General features: G+C 39.3%; 1 protein-coding gene across 1 annotated transcript in view; it reads left to right on the top strand.

The window, feature by feature from the left end:
- Positions 1–23,952, top strand: part of HINFP (histone H4 transcription factor) — a 159,816-nt gene that overhangs the window by 118,500 nt on the left and 17,364 nt on the right. The window contains exons 7-9 of the mRNA XM_078771793.1: positions 6,033–6,153; positions 16,489–16,627; positions 21,508–21,632. Coding sequence (XP_078627919.1) covers positions 6,033–6,153; positions 16,489–16,627; positions 21,508–21,632 — 385 coding nt within the window. The remainder of the gene's footprint in view (positions 1–6,032; positions 6,154–16,488; positions 16,628–21,507; positions 21,633–23,952) is intronic.

Raw genomic sequence — 23,952 nt, 5'->3', positions numbered from 1 at the left:
TGGCTTACTCGGTTTGCAGAGTAGCTCCACCCATAGCTCCACCCATTCTGGGAGTGGCTATAAACAAATATCCACCATTTTATTAACTCGCATAGCTTTGAGTCCTGTTTTGTAGGCCCGTGGTGTCTTGCTCTCCCCCAGTTTTATTTCAAATCAAATTCGATAAATCATTTCATTTTTCACAGTCGCTAACATAGTTTTAGACTCGGTTGAAAAAAAACGGGAAGAAAATCCGATGAAAGTTGCCGTTTATAGAACGAAATGAATTCTCAAAGGCCTGTAACTTCAAGGCCATTGAGTCTCTCTCATGCCTTTATCTCCAATCTAACTCACCATATGATTTCATTTTTATCGATGGTTTTACTTTTAGACTCGGTGTCAGCAATAATTGAGAACAATCCACACACGCGGGAAAATGCAGAGATATATTTTTTAAAATCGCGTCATGGTGTATCATACACCGCCCAACATGACACCGCCGGCAATGTGTCGATATATATTAAAAATTCGCTTTTGCTTTTCCGTTATGATATATTACTATTTCGTTTGATGATAGTCGTCACAAAAACGTCAACAATGATGCCGACATATATTTCTTCGTTTTTATTTCATTCAACATATTAGCCGGAAGTAAAATATGTTTCAGGAAATTACCGAGAGATATTTCTTCGTTTTTTTTATTAGTTATGTGCGCATACACTTTAAATAGGTTTATTTGAAATCTTTAATTTTCCACAAACATTCCACACACGCGGGAAAATACAGAGATATATTTTTTAAAATCGCGTCATGGTGTATCATACACCGCCCAACATGACACCGACGGCAATGTGTCGATATCTATTTTAAATTCGATATATCATTTCATTTTTCACAGTCGCTAACATAGTTTTAGACTCGGTTGAAAAAAAACGAGAAGAAAATCCGATGAAAGTTGCCGTTTATAGAACGAAATGAATTCTCAAATGCCTGTAACTTCAAGGCCATTGAGTCTCTCTCACGCCTTTATCTCCAATCTAACTCACCATATGATTTCATTTTTATCGATGGTTTTAGAGTCGGTGTCAGCAATAATTGAGAACATTCCACACACGCGGGAAAATGCAGATATATTTTTTAAAATCGCGTCATGGTGTATCATACACCGCCTAACATGACACCGACGGCAACGTGTCGATACATATTAAAAATTCGATATATCATTTCATTTTTCACAGTCGCTAACATAGTTTTCGACTCGGTTGAAAAAAAACGGGAAGGAAATCCAATGAAAGTTGCCGTTTATAGAACGAAATGAATTCTCAAACGCCTGTAACTTCAACTTCAAGGCCATTGAGTCTCTCTCACGCCTTTATCTCCAATCTAACTCACCATATGATTTCATTTTTATCGATGGTTTTGGACTCGGTGTCAGCAATAATTGAGAACATTCCACACACGCGGGAAAATGCAGAGATATATTTTTAAAAATCGCGTCATGGTGTATCATACACCGCCCAACATGACACCGACGGCAACGTGTCGATATATATTAAAAATTCGCTTTTGCTTTTCCGTTAAGATATATTACTTTTTCGTTTGATGACAGTCGTCACAAAAACGTCAACAATGATGCCGACATATATTTCTTCGTTTTTATTTAATTCAACATTATTAGCCGGAAGTAAAATATGTTTCAGGAAATTACCGAGAGATATTTCTTCGTTTTTTAAAATTAGTTATGTGCGAATACACTTTAAATAGGTTTATTTGAAATCTTTAATTTTCCACAATATAATTTACTTGCCATTTATCATTTGATGATTACGAGACAAATTCCTCTTGAGGATCGTGACAATTCATGCGCTGCGTGGAAACTTCTATTTCCAAAATGAATGAGACGATCGATGAAGAACGCAGACTTGAACAGGATGCAGCAAGAAAACGAATGAGACGGGCGAACGAGTCCATCGACGAACGTCAATGCAAACTTGCGGGGTCACCCGTGGGAATCCCACGGGCATGGATGTGTGTGACATTTCGACATATTGAGTTAGATGCTGCACATTCATTTTTACAAAATGGTTACTGGCAAGTCATCAGATCCAGAAATGGTGTAAAAACCACCGTTTAGAGGCCATTTTTCCCCGCAAAGCGGGGGTTGGCCTTTTCGGGGACCGTGGTAGTTGTTGTTTTTTTGTCCCCTTTTTGAAGCAATGTTTTACGGCCGGATGCCCTTCCTGACGCCAACCCTTTTTGCCGCCTTCAACGACAAACAGGGAATTACCAGTGAACTGGTACTCAATTAGCCGACCTCGGAAGGATGACAGGCTGAGTCAACCCCCCTGGCATTAATTCGGCGATCGACCGAGATTCGAACCCAGGATCCTAAGCCGGCACCCTAGCCGCTAGCCCAACACCAGAAATGGTGTCATGAACACAATTTATTTATGCACAAGCACAAAAGCAAGACGGGCCGATTTCCGATTCCGACGGGCCGACGGGCGAGACGGGCCGATTTCCGATTCCGACGGGCCGATTTGGAGCAAGAAAAAGAACGAGACGGGAGAAAAAGGAGAGAAACGAGACGGGGAAAGCCGATTGGAGAGGCGAGTGAGGCGCGATTGGAGAGGAGTGTGAGGCGCGATTGGAGAGGAGTGTGAGGCACGATTGGAGAGGAGTGTGAGGCGTGATTGGAGAGGAGTGTGAGGCACGATTGGAGAGGAGTGATTGGAGGGGAGTGTGAGGCACGATTGGAGAGGAGTGTGAGGCACGATTGGAGAGGAGTGTGAGGCGCGATTGGAGAGGAGTGTGAGGCGCGATTGGAGAGGAGTGTGAGGCGCGATTGGAGAGGCGTGTGAAGGATTGGAGAGGAGAGGAGTGTGAGGGATTGGAGAGGTGAGGGATTGGAAAGGAGAGGGATGTGAGGGTTTGGAGAGGAGAGGAGTGCTAGGTGGAGAGAGGAGAGTGTCAGGTGGAGACAGGAGAGTGTCAGGTGGAGACAGGAGAGTGTCAGGTGGAGAGGAGTGAGGGGTCACATATTATGTGAAATAAATAAATTGTGTTCATCACACCATTTCTGGATCTGATGACTTGCCAGTAACCATTTTGTAAAAATGAATGTGCAGCATATAACTCAATATGTCGAAATGTCACACACATCCATGCCCGTGGGATTCCCACGGGTGACCCCGCTAGTCTATATAATAATAGCGTAAGGACTCGACTTTGTTATCCCTTTTACGCCGCACCCAGTGACCCGATGCCCACGGCACTAATGGATTTACGATCTACGAACCGCACTCTTTGTTTATCACGTACAGCCATACTCGAAAAATCTGAATTAGCCGACGTTGGGGCCCAAAAGCATCCGATTAACTGCCGATACGACGCCATCTTACGACGCCATCGTATTGGCGTCTGCTGGGCGAAGGCGAAGCAAGCCGTCCGCTGATTGGACAGGCGAAGGCGAAAGCAAGCCGTCCACTGAGTGGACAATCCAGAGCATGCATTTGTGCCGGTGTCGGCGATCGTTGTTCATATATGCACTCTTCATTCTCATCTTTCTTCCTAACTCTTACTCGGACAAGCAAATCCCCTATGCCATCCATAATGGTACACTCTATCCATACACCACATCCTCCCTTCCGTGGATGTTCCACCGGTTTCGGCTAGTACACAATATTGTTGTAGTCGGTGGACTCGTCCCATTTGCTCAGTCCGAATCTTGATGAACTGCGTCAAAGCCGACTGATTTGGTCGCAGCTAACAGCTAGCTAACTGATTCAGGTGCTCCAAACAGGGTTTTGGGCCTGTGAGCATTACCGTATTCAGGTGAAATGCCTGAACCAGTCTGTTGACATGTTAATTGGTACTGTGCATTTGGTTACCCTAATTAGTGATCCAAACGGAGATCGCTGGGCGCAGGTACAGTTTTGTACTGTGCGCTATTCGCCAAAACACAATAGGTCCTTCAACGGACATTATTAGCCAATATAACTCGTGATCAGGATACTCGAATCACTCCTAGATGAAGTGATTTATAACGGTATACAGTATTTAAACAAGCAAAAAGGGCAGGGATACACGTAAACAATACAATTATTTATAAACCAATCCGTATGCTCCCAGATTATGTACAAATAGTAGTTTCTTAAGTACCTATTCCTTAAAGGCTTCGTGCATACCATGGAAGAAAGGACCAGAATAATGACAAGACTGAAATACTAAAGGCTGTGCCTGACGGGACGCATCTCGTTCCAAGTGGAGATACTCCTTGGTGGGAAACCGTTGATGACATGAGCCGGAGTTTGCGCAAGGTGAGGGCGCAGCCTGGTGAAGTGGGGGTGGAGGGCATGGTAGAAAGGTGCAGGCAGATACCTCAAAGTTCCCGAGCATCTCTTCACTCTCAGTTGGCACCACCGTCCTTTATAGTTTTAGCCTCCACCTCTGTCTGTGACGCCACTAAGCCCCACCACTTTCGGCTGCCCATTGGCATGGGACCTAGTCCATGGGTGGGGCAACCTGTCCTGACCTTTCACCCAGATCAGTGGCACACCTTTGGTCTCGTGGGGCTTTACTTGTGCCAATTACCCTGTTGGCGTTTTAAAAGGAAATTTAAGACAGATTACAAAGGGATAAAACATGAAAAGGGTGTCAAGGGAAAGCGGTTTTCGACACACACCTGTGTGGAAGGATCTTTGGTGAGTTGTGTTAATGATAATGGTGACCAAGAGTGATAAATTGGCTAATGTTAACCAATAGTACTAATCATTTGTGATCTCCTCGAGCATCTCTCCAAGTCTTTTACCTCAGCATTCTTCGGTAGGTTCTGTATTTATCCATCCAGAAAGGTTTCATAAGAGTTGAGGTTTACTTGTGTCGCTGGTGTTTAAATCATCAGTGAAAGTGAACAGAATGGGAATTGTAAGGATTCCTGTACAACGCATGAGGAGTACCCTTAACCTACCTAGCTTGCAATGCAGCTGTCTCTATGACGACTTGCTTTGAGGACAGCAACGTTGAAAATCTGACTTCAGTAGCCACCCCAGAGGCTCGGCTTAAACCCTATCTAACCACTCATCTTCTTCTTCTTCTTCGTCTTCTTCTTCTTCTTCTTCTTCTTCTGTGTGCAGCACATGGCTGCGGGTATCATAATTTGTTGGGGGCACAGCTGTGCCGCTGATGCTGTGACCCCTGTAGGTTAGAGCAATCATTTGGAAAATGGCTAGTATGCCCGTGGTACGTCGCTTACTCTTCACAAATGACACCGTGGTATCTTTAACATCCAGCAACTAACGCTGGTAGACAAGACGCACAGTTTGAACGTCAATCTGAGGGATGGTACACATGTTGAGACCTCAATCGATCCATTCTGAAATGTCTAAATATTGCTCAAGAGTCAGAGTCAACACAGCAGAATCTGTCACTGAACTTGCACTTAATATGATGGAATGGTACACCTGATATATACATTTGCTACAAAGTGTTGGTAACAGTCTTATATTAGATTTACAAATCTTCATTGACAATGTTTTGATGTAACACCAAAATTAAGATATTTGACTGCCATCTAGATTCTAGAGGGCTACACATAGGCTCCAACTTTAGATTACCCACCACCGCCAATACACAGTATTCTTGTCCCCTGCCTCTCCGACAATGTCAGAGATGGGGGTCATTAAAATAAGCTCTGTCTGACCGACCGACCAATCATCTGTCCATGTACTTTTGTGTACACGATATTTCAAAACCCGTTGAACATCTAGCTTTCAGATTGAAAATATGTATTCCTCATGACATTATCCCAACCTGATTAGATCACGGCTGTGAATGGCTGAATTATGTTGCCATGGCAACCATCTCAGTAACCTGGCTTGTGTACACGATGTATCAAAAACAGTTCAAGAATTAGCTTTCATATTACACAGATGTATTCCTCATACTATTCAAAATGTAGGGGACCGAGTACCAGCTCCTTGTTTAACATTAAAATAGTGCATTTCAGCAGATTATATAGTTCAACAATTGACGATCCATTTTCCTTCTTGCAGTTAATCATTATAAATGTCCTTTCTGTGACATGACTTGTCCAGCACCATCTGCCTTGAGAAATCACATCAAGTTCCGCCACAGCACCAACAAGCCATTCAAATGTGCACTATGTGAACATGGGTAAATACGCCATTCACTATATACCTTCACTGTACCACTTTTCCAATTTGTTTTACTATGATGACCTCTTTGTGCCCAGATTACAAAAAGAAAACGCCTTTTTTGCAGTTTCCTTTTTCTTTCATGCATTTTTTCTTTTTTTCTATATGGTGTTTTTATTTTTTTCATCAGCATGATTTTCTTTTTTCTTCACTTTTTGTGCACCTTTGTATAGTATATGTTGGTTCTGGCTCACATAAAATTTAACATTGAAATAAATGGGGAAAATTAAGGAAACATTCACTTTCACTCGAGCTCACCAAAAATTTCCAGAAATTTCTCTCTCTCATCTTAGCAATAACTTCATTATACTCATACAGAGACCCAACGAATACTTGTTTCATTTTGGGGAATAGTTTAATTTTCTTAAAAGCAGAATCACCATATAAAATATTGATAAATATTACATGAGAATTTAACTCAGTTTAGGTATCGCTGTTGAGCCATATGAAATTATATACTTATCTTAATGATCTCATCTGACCCCCTCCCGAACCACATATCATTTTAAGATTATGGTCAATTATTTTCCCATTGATTTCTTGACAACCATCAAAGTTTTCAGTCCACTCAAGTATGTTGCCTCTTAGAGCCTCTAACTTATTTGTATTGAAATTTATTCGCTTATTTGTTTTATCTACTCTTACCCCTGTTATTTCTTCAATAATACTTATTTGATATTTCTCACATTCGTGATGTTTTCCATTTATATACCAAGGTTGTTGTTTTCACCACTCTTTAGTTTGGTTAATGCTTGGTTCTATCATGTATATATCAGTAAAAAAAAAGGCAGTGGCAGCCTGTTAAAATCCTCCATCCCCATTTTTATCTTATCACTAAGGTTTATCTTAATGTATCTTAACACTTATGTTTATCTTAACACATGTTTATCTTAACAATTATGCTTATCTTAATCTATCTTATCACTTATGTTTATGTCAATAATTATACCAATAAGGGATGCTATCAATTCCATTATCTAAAATAAACCTCTTATCATCAAAAGCCCCTAATCCCTTATTATTTATCTCCTCTGTATACAATTGTTGTTTATAACTTCTTATTGTATTCATTTTTCTATACTCTTCTTTCTTTAAAGTTAAACAATCTTACGATAATTCACCAAATGTCCATCCGTCTGTTTGTCCGTCTGTCTGTCCGTTCGGAGGTACCGCAAAAACTGCTGAACTGATCGCAACGATATTTTGGGTGGGTAATCCTGGGATCTCCAGGAGTAAAATAGGCTATTTAGTTTTTTCAATTTCAGCTTTGCTCTCCAGCATTCTCAGGTTTGGACTCCCGCATAACATTCGCGTTTGCATAACGTTCATTGTGACGATGTTTTCATTGTGACGATGTTGTTTTCCCGGGTGCTGCACAAACGGCTGAACCAATCGGACTCGGTGACCTCGGACAAAGACCTCTTATAAGGACACGGGTTGAAACCCTGCTTGAGAGAATTCCAACCCCCTCCCCGCCATCACGGCCGTCTCTCCAACTCACAATCCCACGAGATATGCGGAAAGGACGACCCAAAACCAATATAAACATCATTAAACATCATTCGTATATAAACATCATTAAAAGTAAATAATGACTTCGGCCAAAGTTCAAACGACGTTTAATCTCCACATGAGAGAATTCCACATAGCTATTTGGGCGGTGTATACGCTAACAGATCGCTGTCTCCATTGATCTTGCCAAGGCTGTAACACCTATCGGCTCAAAATCCTTTTAACTGTTGCTTTGGTAGTTTTTACAATGAAGGAAACACGTATCGGGAGTACATACGACATAGCGATTGTGAATGTGACAGCTCTGAGGCGTCTTTCGCTTCGCATCGCAGTGACGGTGAGCACCAATATGGCGGCTGTAAGATTAAAATCTGGCTTCAAGCCCCCTCACCGCCCAAAGCCTTCAACCAGACATATTAACACGCTCCTCCCCCTTCATTCCCATTCTTCAAAGCAAAGCGGTAAAAATTGTTGTATCGCCATTATATATGACGAGCACCGGTACCCGCCCTAAGGGCGGGGCTCCAATTTGGAGGCGCGATTTATATAAACATCCGTTAAATATCACACTCAAATCATCAAAATCTAAACAGTATTTTTAGAATGTCAATAAAAAAACCACATCACTGTTCATATCGGTAAATATTATTCCATCATGTTTCAAATCGTGATATCAACTGTACGCGTTTCTTTCGGAAAAAAAAATGGAATGATGTCAAAACTTTACGTCAAAAGGAACTTTTATCAGCAATGTCGTCTATCCTGAAGTTCCAAGCTGAAGAAGAGGTACAAAATCATTTTTTTTAAATTCCCTAAAGAAAAGCGTACTGTTGATATCACGATTTGAAACACGATGGAATAATATTTACCGATATGAACAGTGATATGGCTTGTATAGAAATTCTAAAGATACTGTTTAGATTTTGATGATTTGCGTGTGATATGATTTAACGGATGTTTATATGAATCGTTTAAAATAAAATAAAAAGCCTTCAATTTCTGATATTTTTCCTTTTCATTTGGGCCTCCCAATTGAAGCTCCACCCGTAGGGCGGGTACCGTTGCTAGTTATAATAAATTTCAAAGTTTATTGTTTCTTTAACAACGTTTTTCTTTATTCTTTTTAACTTTTTATCACTCTTTTCAATATTATTATCAATATATTTGTAAGCATAAGCCTTAGATCTCAATCCTATAAATTCACTCATTACTTTACCCCCCTAATTCATCCTTAAACTTTCTAATAACCGTTGTATTCTTTGAAGAAAACAACTTATCAACCGACTTATAATTACTTGTATCATACATATCAATATCATCAATCATATCTGAATAAACATCTTCTGTATTCATTTTCAAAATAAAACTATCTGTATCCATATAAAGTAGATTAACATCATCTTGATACTTATTCCTTAAGTTATTGTAAAAGTAATCATACATTATTGACTTTGATAAATCAAGAATTGATGTTCCTATATAAATAGGTTTATCTATTTCAATACTCTCTTTTTTCATAGGAATAGCACAAAAGTTCTCTGAAAACGCCTCCACTCACTGAAAACTTGGTTTATTGATTAGCTTTGAAGCTTGTTTCCAAGATGTAGCAAGTCTTATGTTTTGTCTATTCCTAACATTTTCCATCGTCTTTCCAAATACAGCATTATTCATTAATTTATAAAAGTCTTTCTCAAAATCTGTTTTTGTTTCTGTTCTCCTTTTTGTATTAAAATCAATTTAGGTCATAAACCAATGACTTTGTCTCAACTTCAAAATTCGATGAATCTTCTTCATTCTCATCCCTGCTGATAAACATTGCCTTAAGTTCCTTTGATGTAAAACATAATTTCCTTTATTATATAATGTTGTAAGTAATTTCTCTGTTGATTTACTTTTAGTATTAAATGATTGTTGATAATCACTTAGCCATTCTTTTCTTGGACTTTCTTTATCAGGAGCATAAGGTAGATCTTTGTTTTTATTATGTTCAGGATATTTCAAATCAACCTCAAAATAATATCCAATTTTAGCTTTATCCAATTCTTCTTGTGTAGAGGTAATGATATCCTGTAAAACTTTTTCATAATCTTTCTCTTTAACCCATTTGAGTTCTGCAAAAGGTAGGGATTATTGAGACATTGCCCATCCATACAAATGATTAGCATCTTAATACATCAAGTAAGAACTCTCTTTTGTAGTATCATAATTAGGAAGATATTTGTTGTTAGCTTTAGCATATAGAACATACTTGAGATATTCCACCTCTTTTAGCCTTCTCTATCATCAACAGCATATCAACATCAACGATTAATTCCAAATCCTGTTTAGTCATTTTCAACATAGCACTCCAAGCTAATCCTGGTGCTGTATAATAATGAGCAGTCCAAACCATAAGAATGTTTATTATGACAGACTGTTATAAAGGTCTCAAATACATCAGCCAATAATAATACATCCGTTTTAAGATACAAATCGTGATACTCTCCAAGGTTATTTTTGTTAAACTTTTTCCAAACATTTTGTGCTTGGGTATAATCTATCAGTTATATCACTTTTATTTAGCTCTGTTATGAAATCAAGTCGAGACCTTTGATTCCAGATATGAGGCTTTATTGAAATCTGTCTCAACATACCCTATGTAAACAGAACAAAGAATAATGTCAGAACTACATAAAAGATTCCACCAGCATTTCATCGTTCATAAGCAAGCTAATTATGCATTCCTGCGTCATACCTTTCTCAAGCGTCCGCTCACAACAGACAGAAATCAAACCAAAACCTCCTCCTTCCACGGCAACCCGCTATATTCCCTTCTCAATGTCATTCCATTTGAATCCTCTTCTCCATTTTTATTACAATCTCATTATAGAAACTTTCTTTTTGGGGAAGTTGTGTTTCTTTAAACCTCCCAAAGGAATCCATATAATCATAAGGATATATACCCTTTTGTGATAAGAGTTCAAGCTCCTTGTTTTGAGAAATGTGTTTTAAGACTTGGAAAGTTCTTAATATTTGATAACAAGTTAGATAATGGACTTGCCATAGAATTAAATGTATCAAGAAACCTGATATGAGTTATAGGAGATGTATGAATTGTTTTTGTGAATGAAATGTATTTCTGATCCATGTTAGGAATTGCTGAAATGTCTCCAGATATCTTTGAAAGTTCATTAATAAATAGATGCATGTCATAATGGGTGTTGTTGTGAAGAAAGACAGGAATGAAAGAGGGAAGTTTAAAATTAAGATTACAACTTTGATGAGCGGGTCCTCTATATTTACCTGTGAGATGACAATGATCTCTTACCTTTAGACCTTCACTAATTTTTTCTTCACAAATATGACAGACAGCCTTTGGCTGCCTAAATTTCCTTTTTTCTTCCTTCGTTAAGGACATTGGTACATTGGTTTATCCCATTATTATAGATAATTGAATACAGTGCTTTTCCAGTCACCTTACAAACTCCTCCGAGGCATCTTCTCCTCTGTAAAGTTCTAACTTGTTGTATTCCTCACAAACAGATGATTTGATATAATAACAGAAACCACAAGGAGTATGTTTTTGATATTTACTCATATATGATTGATATGGATTTGGAGAAACAGTATCTATCTTTTCAAGGATACTTTCAAAATCAGCGTATATCACAAACGGATGTTTTATAGATTTGTTAAAAGTTTTGAATGAAACGTTTGAACCTACCTTTGGCATATTAATTACGGTTGATTTGTGATTACTATAGTATTTTGAATGTTGGTTTAATCTTTCTTTAGTATGAAAGAAGTTGAGACATTACTTACAGCGATATGTTTTATTAGCTCTATTACACATTTGAGAAGTAGTCAATCTTGATAAATTTTTGATGTAAGCATAATGTGAATTTTTTCCTGAACTATAACATAGAAGGTCAATATGAGCTTCATCATTTTTATAGTTATCGGAAAATTTTACTATCTGAACTTTATTTGTATCCGTTAATCCATATACATTAACAGATAGATAAATCTTTTTCTGAAATTTAGGAATATCTACCAATGACATTGGTAACTTTAAATCTTTAACATTTAACATACTCTCATATTTCTTATAATTAGATACTCTTTCTTGATTTTTATTTTGAGGATGTAGGTGAGCGAGCACAGAGACCATAGGAACCATTTATTGTGTTTATTTTTTTTATATTAACAACTGCCTTTTTAAGTTTTACAACCCTCGGTAAATCAATGTAAGAAGAAGCTTTAAGAGGATCTGATTTCAGAATGTGTATATGTAGGAAAAGGATTTTACTAATACTATATCCACTACCTACAATTGTATTATCTACATCCTGCTCCTGTTTTACAAGTTCACCATAAACACCCAATGATGAGAAATCTTGGAATGACGTGATAAAGTGAGGGTTTGTTCTCATATAGGATGTTTCTTCAACACCATATTTTACCATATTTTTACTCCCATATAAAACTTTAAAGAATTACTCTCAGTCAGTGTACCTTTTACAAGTGTTTCAACAGCAGATTAACCATTTCAATTGCCTCAGCTATTGATTTTGGTCCAGGAGTTTGAAATTCAAAAATCCTTTTTAAATGCTCCACCACTATTTTAATCGAGTATTTCAGTGGTCCTTCTTCCTTTTCATTCCTTTCATGTTTTTGTGATTGAAGGTGTTTCCTATAACTCTCTTTTAAGACATCCTTAGAGCAAACATCACAATGTTTTGTTTCTCTCTCAAGAGGAGATAGTAGATGAAGTAGATTAAATGTGTTTGTTTGTTTGAAGGTGTTTGTTGTAATATTTGTACTCACAATTACAAACGTCGCAATACGTGTCCCAAAAGAGGATGAAAATTTGGGTGAGCCAGAATGAAAGTCAATAAGTTTTTCCCTTTTCCCCCATTGACTTCAATGTTAAATTTGAGGTGAGCCAGAACCAATATTTATACTCTACTCACCTTCTCTCGCCATCATATCTCAGATTGTGTGATGCATTTTGCAAATTCATACATGCAAGTATTCTAAACACGGTAGGGATGGAGGTTCCTATTCTGTTCTATGGCTTATAATACTCTCATTTAAAATATCTGTCATAACACAGCTACAGGCATGTTAATAATGCAATCCATTCCTTTTAATATTTTCGAATAAACATTTAATGTAAAACACATTTTTAACTGACATATTTTACACTTATATCTTAATATTTCCTATTAATATGTTGTGTAAATTCAAGTCACTGACACATTTTCTATTCATTTCTCAATGTTATTCTGACATAATTTCATGAAATACTACATTGTTGGTGAAACCCCTTTATTACCACCACCACCAAAGTGGGGTTATGTGTTCACCCTGTCTGTTTGTTTGTATTTATATGAGCAGGTTATCTCAAAAGGTTCTGGAGGGATTGGGAAGAAATTTGGTTCAGAGGTTGGGTGTTCGACAAGAACGAATTTATTAGATATTGGGGAAGATATGGATCTGGATACGAGAATTTTTAAAAGTGATTTTTCACCATTGAGACAACAACAAACACAACATGCATTTTAAAGGCCATTTTCCCTACTAGAGCGGGGGTTAGCCTTGCGGTCCCCATGACAATCTTCTCCATTTTGCCCTATTTTCTGCATCTCTCCTTGTTAACCCCCTTGCCCGCATTTCTTCTTCCACCATCTTTAGCCAAGTCTTTCTCGGTCTTCCCCGTCCTCTACTTCCTTCTACATTCATTTCCATCACTCTTCTCAACCAGTCACTTTCATCCTTCCTCAACACATGACCAAACCATCTCAACCTGTTCCTCTTCACAGCATCAATCACAGGCTCTATTCCCATCATCTTTCGCAATTCATCATTTGTCTTCTTCTCTCTCAACGATACTCCGCACATCCGTCGAACCATTCGCATTTCCACCCTTTCCAACCTTCCTTGCTGCTCTACGTTCATTACCCATGTCTCCCATAAATCATAACACTTCTCACACATGCAGCATACACCTTTCCCTTCAGCTTCAACGACACTCCCCTCATCATCAGCACGCCACTCAGTTCCCGAAACTTCTTCCATGCACATCTCACTCTAGCAAACATTGCCGAGTCTGATCCACCTTCTCCATTCAGCATGTCTCCGAGGTAGCAAAATGTTTTCACACCTTCCAGCTTCACGCCGTCTCCAAGATCCAACTCAACATTTCCTCCATCTGCAGCTCCCTCTGTGCACACCTTACATTTGAATGTAGCTGCCACACTGGTTAAACACCCTCTCAGACCACTACATTTTTGATGAACCCACTCAGCGCACATTGTACGTTGAATGGAGTTCACTCCGACACCCTTCCTACACACAGCACAGGGCCACTTCCCAGTTCTTTCCACCTCACCACATGCCTTACCACTTGCCATCACCTTCGTCTTTCCGATATTCACCTTCAGACCTTTTGTCTCCATACATTCCTTCCACTTGTTCATCTTTTCCTTCAGTCCATCCATACTTTCCGCAATCAACACCAGATCATCTGCATACAACAACTCCCACGGTAAACCCTTCTTTACGTTCTGAGCCAGCACCTCCATCACAGCTACAAATAGTAGTGGACTTAGTACCGACCCCTGATGCACTCCCACCTTCACCTCAAACTCACCACTATTCCCGTCCTTCGTCCTTACAACTGTGCGTGCTCTTTTGTACATTGCCATCACTACTCTGATCAACCATTCCTCCACTCCTAACTTCCTCAATGCCCATGTCAATACTTTGCGTGGAACCCTATCGAATGCTTTCTCCAGATCAACAAACCCAAGAAACAACTTCTTCCTCTTCTCCATGTACTTCTCCTGCAACTGCCTCACAATGAAAAGCGCGTCTGTCGTTCCTCTTCCTGGCATAAATCCAAACTGCATTTCGTAGATCTTCACTTTCTTCCTTATCCTCCTCTCCAACACCCTTTCCAATACCTTCATTCCATGCTCCAATAACTTTATCGCTCGGTATGAGCCACACTCCAGAGGGTCACCTTTCCCCTTGTATAGAGGGACGAGGGTACTCAGTTCCCAATCCACTGGAATGCGGCCTTCTTTCACCACCAGATTACAGATCTCTGTCATTCTCTTCACACCCCAACTTCCTGCTGCCTTCAACATATCTCCCACAACTCCCGTCGGCCCTCCCGCTTTTCTGCCCTTCATTGCTTTTATTGCTTCCTCAACTTCCTTCTCAGTTATCTTCTCTGCCGGTCCTAAAACTGGGTTACTCTCTATGTTGCCATCCCATTCATTCTCTGTATTCAACAGCATTTCCATATATCTTTTCCATCTTCCTTTAATTCCATCTGGGTCAACAACGATTTGTCCCACTTCATCCTTCAAGCAACTCACCCCCATCACATCACTCCTCTCTTTCGCTATCTGCTTTGCAATCCTGAATACTGCTTTCTGACCCTCTTCTGAATCCAAGCGTTCTCCAAACATTTTCATACATGCCTCCTGCGCCTTTGCTACCTCTTTCTTTGCAGCCTTCCTGGCTGCCTTATAACTTTCAATTTTTCACCATTGAGAGATGGGGCCAAAACAATATGAAGCACGATACCTAAAAAAGGTATGGACAGACTTGGACAAAACTTGGTGAGCAGGTTGTGTGTATGTGTGTGACAACGGCAAATTGATTCGATTTTGGTGAAGATCTGAATACAGATCCAGATGACATTTTATAAGTTTTTAAGTAATTCTTCACCATTGACAGATGGGGCCAAAAACGATTTTTGCATGATATCTCAAAGTTGAGTATGAATTATGACAAAATTTGATAGATGAATTGCGTAGGTGACAAGAACAAGCTGATTATAATTTGGTTAAGGTACGGATACAGATTCGGCCTATCGTTGAGCTATAAAATATAAACTGTTCAGCCTGGCAGAGGTATGTACTCTACTGAGTGCCATTCTAGTTCGTTTTGAATTACCAGCAAAACTGCGAATAGCATATTTTGTCATTGAGTCAGTGTTCCATTTGAAAGTGTTTGTTTGATATATGTAGTTTTTTGATTTCCAGGGTCCGTAATAAATGTTTGTATTGGTGTCAAAGCCAGTGACAAATTGCAAATTAATAGTAGGATGCTTTATCAGTACACTAGGCCCAAGAGGAAATTAATTATTTTTTGCCTGACGAGTTTTGGATTGGGATTTCCTATGATTGCAGCAATGGCAAAGAAGGTGATGTAAAATGGGAAGTGAGAGCAAGTGATGGGATGACTGACACCAAATGGGAAGTACGAGGATAAAAGAATTGGTTTGATTTGGAGAGTGAGGACACGAGAGAATGTAGCACGATCAATATTCAGATAAACTTACTTGCTTAGTTTTGTCCGGCATTAGTTGGAGGACATTAAAGATCCCCACGGTGTCCTTCGCGAAGAGTAGGTGAGCTATCGCTGACACTGTGAACAAATTCCAAATTCCTGCCCTGACTTCCTGATTCGAAGTGGTGACCTGACCAGATTGTAGCCTAGTAACTGCTTGGGCTGCACCAATGCTCTGCATAGGGGTACGTCGGTACATGATGATGATGATGATGATGTTTAGTTTTGGCTACGAGTGGGAGAAGTTCCTTGTAGGAAAGGGAATTGGGATATGGGAAGTGCATGCTTTTAACAATGTGTACTACTTTGAAGGACAATTTCAAGGCAAGTCAATGATGTCCGAGTCTTTTCCCGTGCACACACTGCACCAATACAAATTTTGAAGTGCTTTAGCATTTATTTTCTTCCCCAATGACGTCTGTTTGTCTTTGTCCAGGTGTAAAAATCAGACGGACTTACGGAAACATCTGGAGACACACAGTGCACATCCTGTTTATCGCTGCGACATCGCTTGCTGCTCTTTCACTGCCCGCTCACTGAGTACAGTCCGAGCACATTACCGCAAAGTGCACCAGGTCAGGTGCTACTGGCAACAAGGACCTCTTAAAGTCACAGAACAATGTGTCAATAAAATAATCTACCCCTTGAATCCCATAGCTTTTAAAGTGCATTCGACACAAATTTTACTTCTCAAAATAAACATTTGTATCGAACTTCCAACTATACCAAAGCAATTTTGTTGCATTTACAAAGTTTTCTTATAGCTGGTAACAAAGGTCAAATCCTCATCAACCATTACAGATTTGGTGATGATATATTGATTTTTTTTTTTTTTTCGAATAGAAAAACAAGAAGACGTCATGCAGGACACGATACTTACAAAATCCACCCCTCCCCCCCCCCCCACCCCCCCCTCCAAAGGTTGCCATGGATACTGCACATCAAATTGTCAATTTCAATAAGATTAAAATTGACGATCTTAATCAAAGCTCGGGTCAATCGGATTAAAATTGATTCTTTTTCAGGTGAAAATTGATTTTAGAAGTTTGACCTTGAGTTGACCTTTAACCTTTTTCCCTTAAATAGTTGGTTTCCCAAATCAGCAATACACTATGTAATTGCTGTTTAATTTTCAAATTAATAGGCTGGATATTGATGATTTTTCAGATGAAAATTGATTTTAGAAGTTTGAACTTGAGTTGACCTTTGACCTTGAAATAGTTGGTTTCTCATTTCAGTGAGGCACTGCGCAATTGCTATATAATTTTCAAGTCAATTGGATGAAAATGGATGGTTTTTCAGATGAAAATTGATGATTTTGGAAGTTTGACCTTGAATTGACCTCTGACCTTTTGACCTCAAATAGTTTGTTTACCAATTTAGTGACTCGATATATAATTGCTGTTCACTTTTCAAGTCGATCGGATGAAAAATGACGATTTTAGAAATTCGACCTCCAGATGACCTTTGACCTCAAAATCAAAGGGCTTCTCAATTGTGACGACCTCTACAACTTGGTGAAGTTTCATGACGCTCAGTTTAGAATTGTGACCTGTAGGCGAGTGACAAACAAACAGACATAAGTACAGATAAATTCAAAGTACACCACCCCCATTCCAAATAAATAAATATAATCCAGCGTGGTATTGCTGGGGCGCCTTAGGCTACTATAATACCTAAATTGATTAATAATGAAAATAGATAAATAATAAGGGTAAAATAATTAAATTATTAAGCAACTGGCTACTATAATACCTAAACCACCACCGTTTCATCCGAATCTGTAATTTAAAAAATAAATAATTAAGTCATTAATCAAATAATGATATAATTAATCAATTAATTGATTAATCGGTAAATCAAAAATACCTTTTACAGCCAAATCACTTGGTCATTCTCGTGTCCAAATATCAGCTTCCTAGCTCAAAAGGTGCCTGAGATATTACCCAGATGAGAAAGGAAATAAATAAGTACTTAATTAATTGATAATAATTAAGTAATTAATCAAGTAATTGGTTAATCAAAAAACAAAAAATACCGTTTTTGCTAAAGCAGTTGCTTTGGCAAAAACGGTCACTATTGTGCCAAAATTTCAGCCTTCTAGCTGAAAGGATGGCTGAGATATCGCCTGGACAAACGAACAAACAAGAAGACGTCATGTGGAGCACGATACTTGCAAAATCCACCCCCCTCACCCCCAAGAAAAAAAATTCCATTGATACAGCAAATTGTCCATTTCATCAAGATTAAAATTGACAATCTTGATCAAAGCTTGGGTCAATAGGAATTCGGCCTATGTTGACCTCAAAAACACTTAGTGGTTGAATTCAGTGACCAGACATGCAAGTCCTCTTCAAATTTCAAGTCAATTGGATGAAAATTGAGGATTTTAGAAATTCAGCCAATGTTGACCTTTTTGCCTATGTTGACCTCAAAAATACTTTGTGGTTGAATTCAGTAACCAGATATGCAAGTCCTTTTCAAATTTCAAGTCAATTGGATGAAAATTCAGGATTTTAGAAATATGGCAAAGTTGGTGACCTTTGGCCTATGTTGACCTTTTGACCCCAAAAACAATAGGCTTCTTGGTTATGACCAACTCTACCATTTGGTGAAATTTCTTGACGATTGGTTTAGAATTGCGACCTGTATGCTGGTGACAAACAAACAAACAAGAAGACGTCATGCGGAGCACACGATACTTGCAATTCCCCCCCCCCCCCCCCCCCCAAAAAGTTTTCCATTGATACAGCAAATTGTCCATTTCATGAAGATTAAAATTTACGATCTTGATCAAAGCTCGGGTCAACAGGATGAAAAGTGACGATTTTTCAGATGAAAAATGCTGATTTTAGAAGTTTGACCTAGTGTTGACCTTTGACCTCAAAAATAGTTTGTTTCCCAATTCAGTGAGGCAATATGCAAATGTTGTTAAATTTTCAAGTCAATCTAATGAAAATTGACGGTTTTTCAGATGAAAAGTGATGATTTTGGAAGTTTGACCTTGAGTTGACCTTTGATTTTTTTTGACCTCAAAAATAGTATGTTTCCGAATTTAGTGACTCAATATGCAAATGCTGTTCAATTTTCAAGTCAATCGGTTGAGAATTGACAGCTTTTTAGATGAAAATTGATGATTTTTGAAATTTGACCATGGGTTGACCTTTGACCTTTTTGACCTCGAATATAGTTCATTTCCCAATTTATTGACTCGATATACAACTGCTATTCAATTTTCAAGGCAATTGGATTTAAAATGGCGATTTTAGAAATTTGACCTCCAGATGACCTTTGACCTTTGACCTCAGAATCAATAGGATTCTCAATTGGGACGACCTACACAGCTTGGTGAAGTTTCGTGACGCTTGGTTTAGAATTGTGACCTGTAGGCCAGTGACAAACAGACAAACAAATGAAAAATCGGTCACCGAGGACTTGCCGGAATGTACTTTTTTTAAATTATTATTTGCCAACCACTCCCCGCCATCACAGTCGTCTCTCCAACGCACAATCCCACGAGATATGAGGAAAGGACGACCCAAAACCAATTATCTTCTTTTTGATTTATATATTTACATCATTAAAAGTAAATAATGACCTCTGCCAAAGTTCAAACGACGTGGGTTTAATCCCTCCATGAGAGAATTCCACATAGCTATTTGGGCGGTGTTTAAGCTAACAGATCGTTGTCTCCATCGATCTTGCCAAGGCCGTAACACCTATTGGCTCAAAATTCTTTTAACTGTTGACTTGGTAGTTTTTACAATGAAGGAAACGTATCAGGAGTACATACGACATAGCGATTGTGAATGTGACAGCTCTGAGGCGTCTTTCGCTTTGCATCGCAGTGACGGCGAGCACCAACATGGCGGCTGTAAGATTAAAATCTGGCTTCAAGTCCCCTCAAGGTTTGCGTTCTAAAGCTACTGTTTAGATTTTGATGATTTGCGTGTGATATGATTTAACGGATGTTCATATAAATTGTTTAAAATTTTAAAAAAGCCTTTAAACGCCATTTTGGATCAAAATGGTGGGAAATCTATACATGTATATATGCAGTGACTAGGCAAACCCCGCAGCGAGTTTCTAATTACAATACGTTTTTATTAATTGCTGTTGTAATCAATCAAGGTAACTACACATTTTGTTACTTTTACGGAATTTAAAAAAATAATACACAATACTTATGTTTTTAAGCCTTTCTCCATTTTTAAAGCATTGTGTTTAAACTGTTAAAGCACCCGCGTGAGCATCCGTTGCCTAGTAACCAATGACAGTTTCCACGATTTTAACGTTTTGGGTGACCTTGACCTTGACCTTGGGCCTAGAGAGTTAAAAATTGGGCACAGTCTATTCCAGGGCAAGGCAAATATGTGTGTAAAGTATGGCGATGCTATGTGCAACGATGTAGACATAGTACTGTGCACAAACAGACAAACAAACCAACCAACCTACATACTTGCCGGAAGTAACAAACAGACAGACAGAACCACAAACGCAACCGACCAATATACTTGAAAAATCTTCGATTTTGCAAGTAACAAGAAACCAGAGTGAAAACAGACTCTCTTTCAGCGCGCGTCATCGCCAGGCCCCCTTCGGTGCCTGGCGATGACGTCATGCAGCGCTTGGAGATGGAATAGGAAAGGAGCGGTGTACAACAAACAGACAGAATAACAAACGCAACCGACCAATATACTTGAAAAATCTTCGATTTTGCAATTCATAAAGTAATTATATAATGCTTGTCATACACCAGTGGATGTGTATGACAGATGAGTTGGGTGTGCTTTCCAGAGCCGTCTCCTTTTCTCAATAATTTTCATTCTGATTTATTCAAATAACTCGATGGAGTAATGGTTGAAGTGTCCGCTCCGAGTCTGGGAGGTCAGTGGATCAAACCCCAGACAAGTCTTGCAAAAGACTTTAAAAATGGTGCATGTTGCTTCCCTGTTTGACACTCAACATTTAAAACAGATAGAGCACAGACTAGCAACCATTGTGTGGCTTGATGGGCCTAAGGGCCTCCTGCTACGTTGCAGTTCCTTGTAAGGAACTCATTTATTGGAGCTGTTAAAGACTTGTTTCTTTCCTCCTGGCTAATACGAGTTCTATTCTCACTGCTATTTACAGGTTGGCAAGCACGGCGAGTATGCCAAAAACCTCTTCAGATTAGTTGTCCTGCATCGGCCTGAAATAGGATGGCTTCGGGGTTTTCGTTATTCAAATGCTGCAACACACTCCGAAGCCAAATCTAAACTTCCGAGATGCCCAAGCTGAATTTATGATGCGAATCACGAATCTGAAAACAAAAAAATATTTCCTAGCCTGAGATCGAACGAAACAAAGAAACCAAAATGGGAATTCAAAGACAAAGTTTGAAAATAAAATAGCCATTTTGTGTTTGTAAATGGTTCATGATTTTATGATAGAATTGTTCTTTCATCCTCTATAGGGAGACTCTGTGCCGAGGTACAAATGTCATTTGTGTGAGAAAACCTTCACACGTGGAGGTAGTCTTACAATTCACCTAAGGAGGAAGCACTGTTTTCGATGGCCACCTGGTCACCCCCGTTTCAGGTAATGGGTGACAATGGTGGACTCTGCACCTCCATACATTGCTCCTTCCTCCTCTCTCTTCCGAACCTCCTCTGCATTTTATCTCCACTCATTTCCAACTTCCCTAACATTCCCTTTTTCTCCAATCTTGTGGATTCCTCATTGCTTTTTTTCACTGTTTATTGTGATTAGTAGTTAGAACCTATGTCATAATTTAGATACATGTCGTACAATATTTGATCCTCTTACAAAGCGACTGGTTGGGCAAAAGACTTCTAAATAACTTGTTTCCTAATAATAACCCTAAGCTATAAGATTGTGCAAATCAGATCGATGATTGGATATCTGATGCTCTGTTTGCTTGGATCTCAGTTATGGAAGTACGTATCATCTTTCCTAGTACCTCATCCCACTGACATTCAGACAGCAGCTACGTCACTCTCTGCTCATCTGAAATTAAGATGCTCGTCTGATAAATGCAACACGTCTTTCAATCCGGGCAACTATAAGTCTCACCCTGTCAATCTGGAAGTATTGTCAAATTAACTAATATATTTCCATGGTCAGTTACTGGAATAGGTTGTCTCTTGAAACTCTAGGCCAGTGGTTTTTAACTTTTCACCGCTCAGCCCAAATTGGGCTAAGGGGTGGCGTCGTCCGGGCATCCGTCAACTTTTGGTTTCCGTCAATTTCAAGGAGAACGGCTTGTCCGATTAAATCCATTTTTGCAGTGTGTGTTGGGGTTGAGTAGAGGAAGGCTCCTTTCGAAAATGGGCGCGCTGCGATTTTCAATATGGCCGCCACGGCAGTCATCCGGGCATCCATCAACTTTTGGTTTCCGTCAATTTCGAGCAGAACAGCTTGTCCGATTAAATCCATTTTTGCAGTGTGTGGTGGGGTTGAGTAGAGGAAGGTTCCTTTCGAAAATGGGCGCAATGCGATTTTCAATATGGCCGCCACGGCAGCCATCTTGAAATTGGTTTCCATCAATTTCGAGCAGAATGGCTTGTCCGATTAAATTCATTTTTGCAGTGTGTGGGGGTTGGGTAGAGGAAGGTTTCTTTCGAAAATGGGCGCGCTGCGATTTTCAATATGGCCGCCACGGCAGCCATCTTGAAATTGGTTTCCGTCAATTTTGAGCAGAACGGCTTGTCCGATTAAATCCATTTTTGCAGTGTGTGTTGGGGTTGAGTAGAGGAAGGTTCATGGGCGTGCTGCGATTTTCAATATGGCCGCCACGGCAGCCATCTTGAAATTGGCTTCCGTCAATTTCAAGCAGAACGGCTTGTCAGATTAAATGGCATGTCTCGTCAGGGAGTTAGTGAAGAGACAAATGTTTTGAACCCCAAGAGTTTGGTCAGAGACTTATACAATGTAGCCAAGACATTAGTGAACAGACAAACATTTGGCCACGATGCATGCTGCAATAGAAATATTCAATGGTTCATTGACATTAATTCAAAGTTAAAGGTATCCTTTTCTATGGTCTTCTTTGGCCGCTCCCTATAAATTTATAACCCACTCCTATATTCAGTCATGCTGTTATATGCTCCCACATGCAGCTGCTATATATTTTTGAATCGTTCTGTTCAATGATTATATCCACACATCGCCACTATCATGAAATTTCTTTACTGCAAAATCCTACTCGGTATACAACTTCCCTTCAAATAACAAATTATCATCAATGCTTCCTTTCACCATGCATGGGCTGAGGGGTTACGCCCGCTTTGCGGTGCTATTTTTCTCAACAGGGATCAGCAAAGGTCAGCGATAAATGACCGCGGATTGCCAATTGGGAACCACGGAATTAATGGTCTTTACTGTCTATACTTCAGCACGTCATAAATCTCTAATAACCTTTTACATGAATATTTTGTTTTTTGTAATTGCCTAGTTTAAGAAATTGCCTAGTTTAGCTGCCTCTGATGTCACCCACCTTCAGGTACACACGATGTGCCTGATAGAATGACTTACGAGTTAATTACTGCGTTAAACATGTTTTGTTTTCGGAGTGAATTATAAAGATTGTTGAGTAAGTGGTGTCACTTTAAGTTGATAAAGCTACAGGTTCCATCTCAATGTCTTCAAAATTAATAATGACAAGCGTTACGCCTAGGTCCCCCGTCGGTGAAGTGATGTGAGTTGACAAAGTGGAAGACGCAAGGCGGCCATCTTGGATTTTGACGTGGCGACCCAATTTTCAATAGCGTTCTTCCTTATGCATAGATACACCCACACACCAGAAGTTGGTACTTCGCTTATTTTTCAAGATATTCCGCTCACAAGGTTCAGACATAGATGGCGGCGGCCATCTTGGATTTTGACGTGCGACCAAATT

This window comes from Myxine glutinosa, chromosome 2, assembly GCF_964187855.1.
Source record: "Myxine glutinosa chromosome 2, kmMyxGlut1.1, whole genome shotgun sequence".
Classification (NCBI taxonomy): domain Eukaryota; kingdom Metazoa; phylum Chordata; class Myxini; order Myxiniformes; family Myxinidae; genus Myxine; species Myxine glutinosa.
The sequence above is the reverse complement of the archived record's forward strand: the minus strand, read 5'-3'. Positions and strand labels throughout refer to the sequence as shown.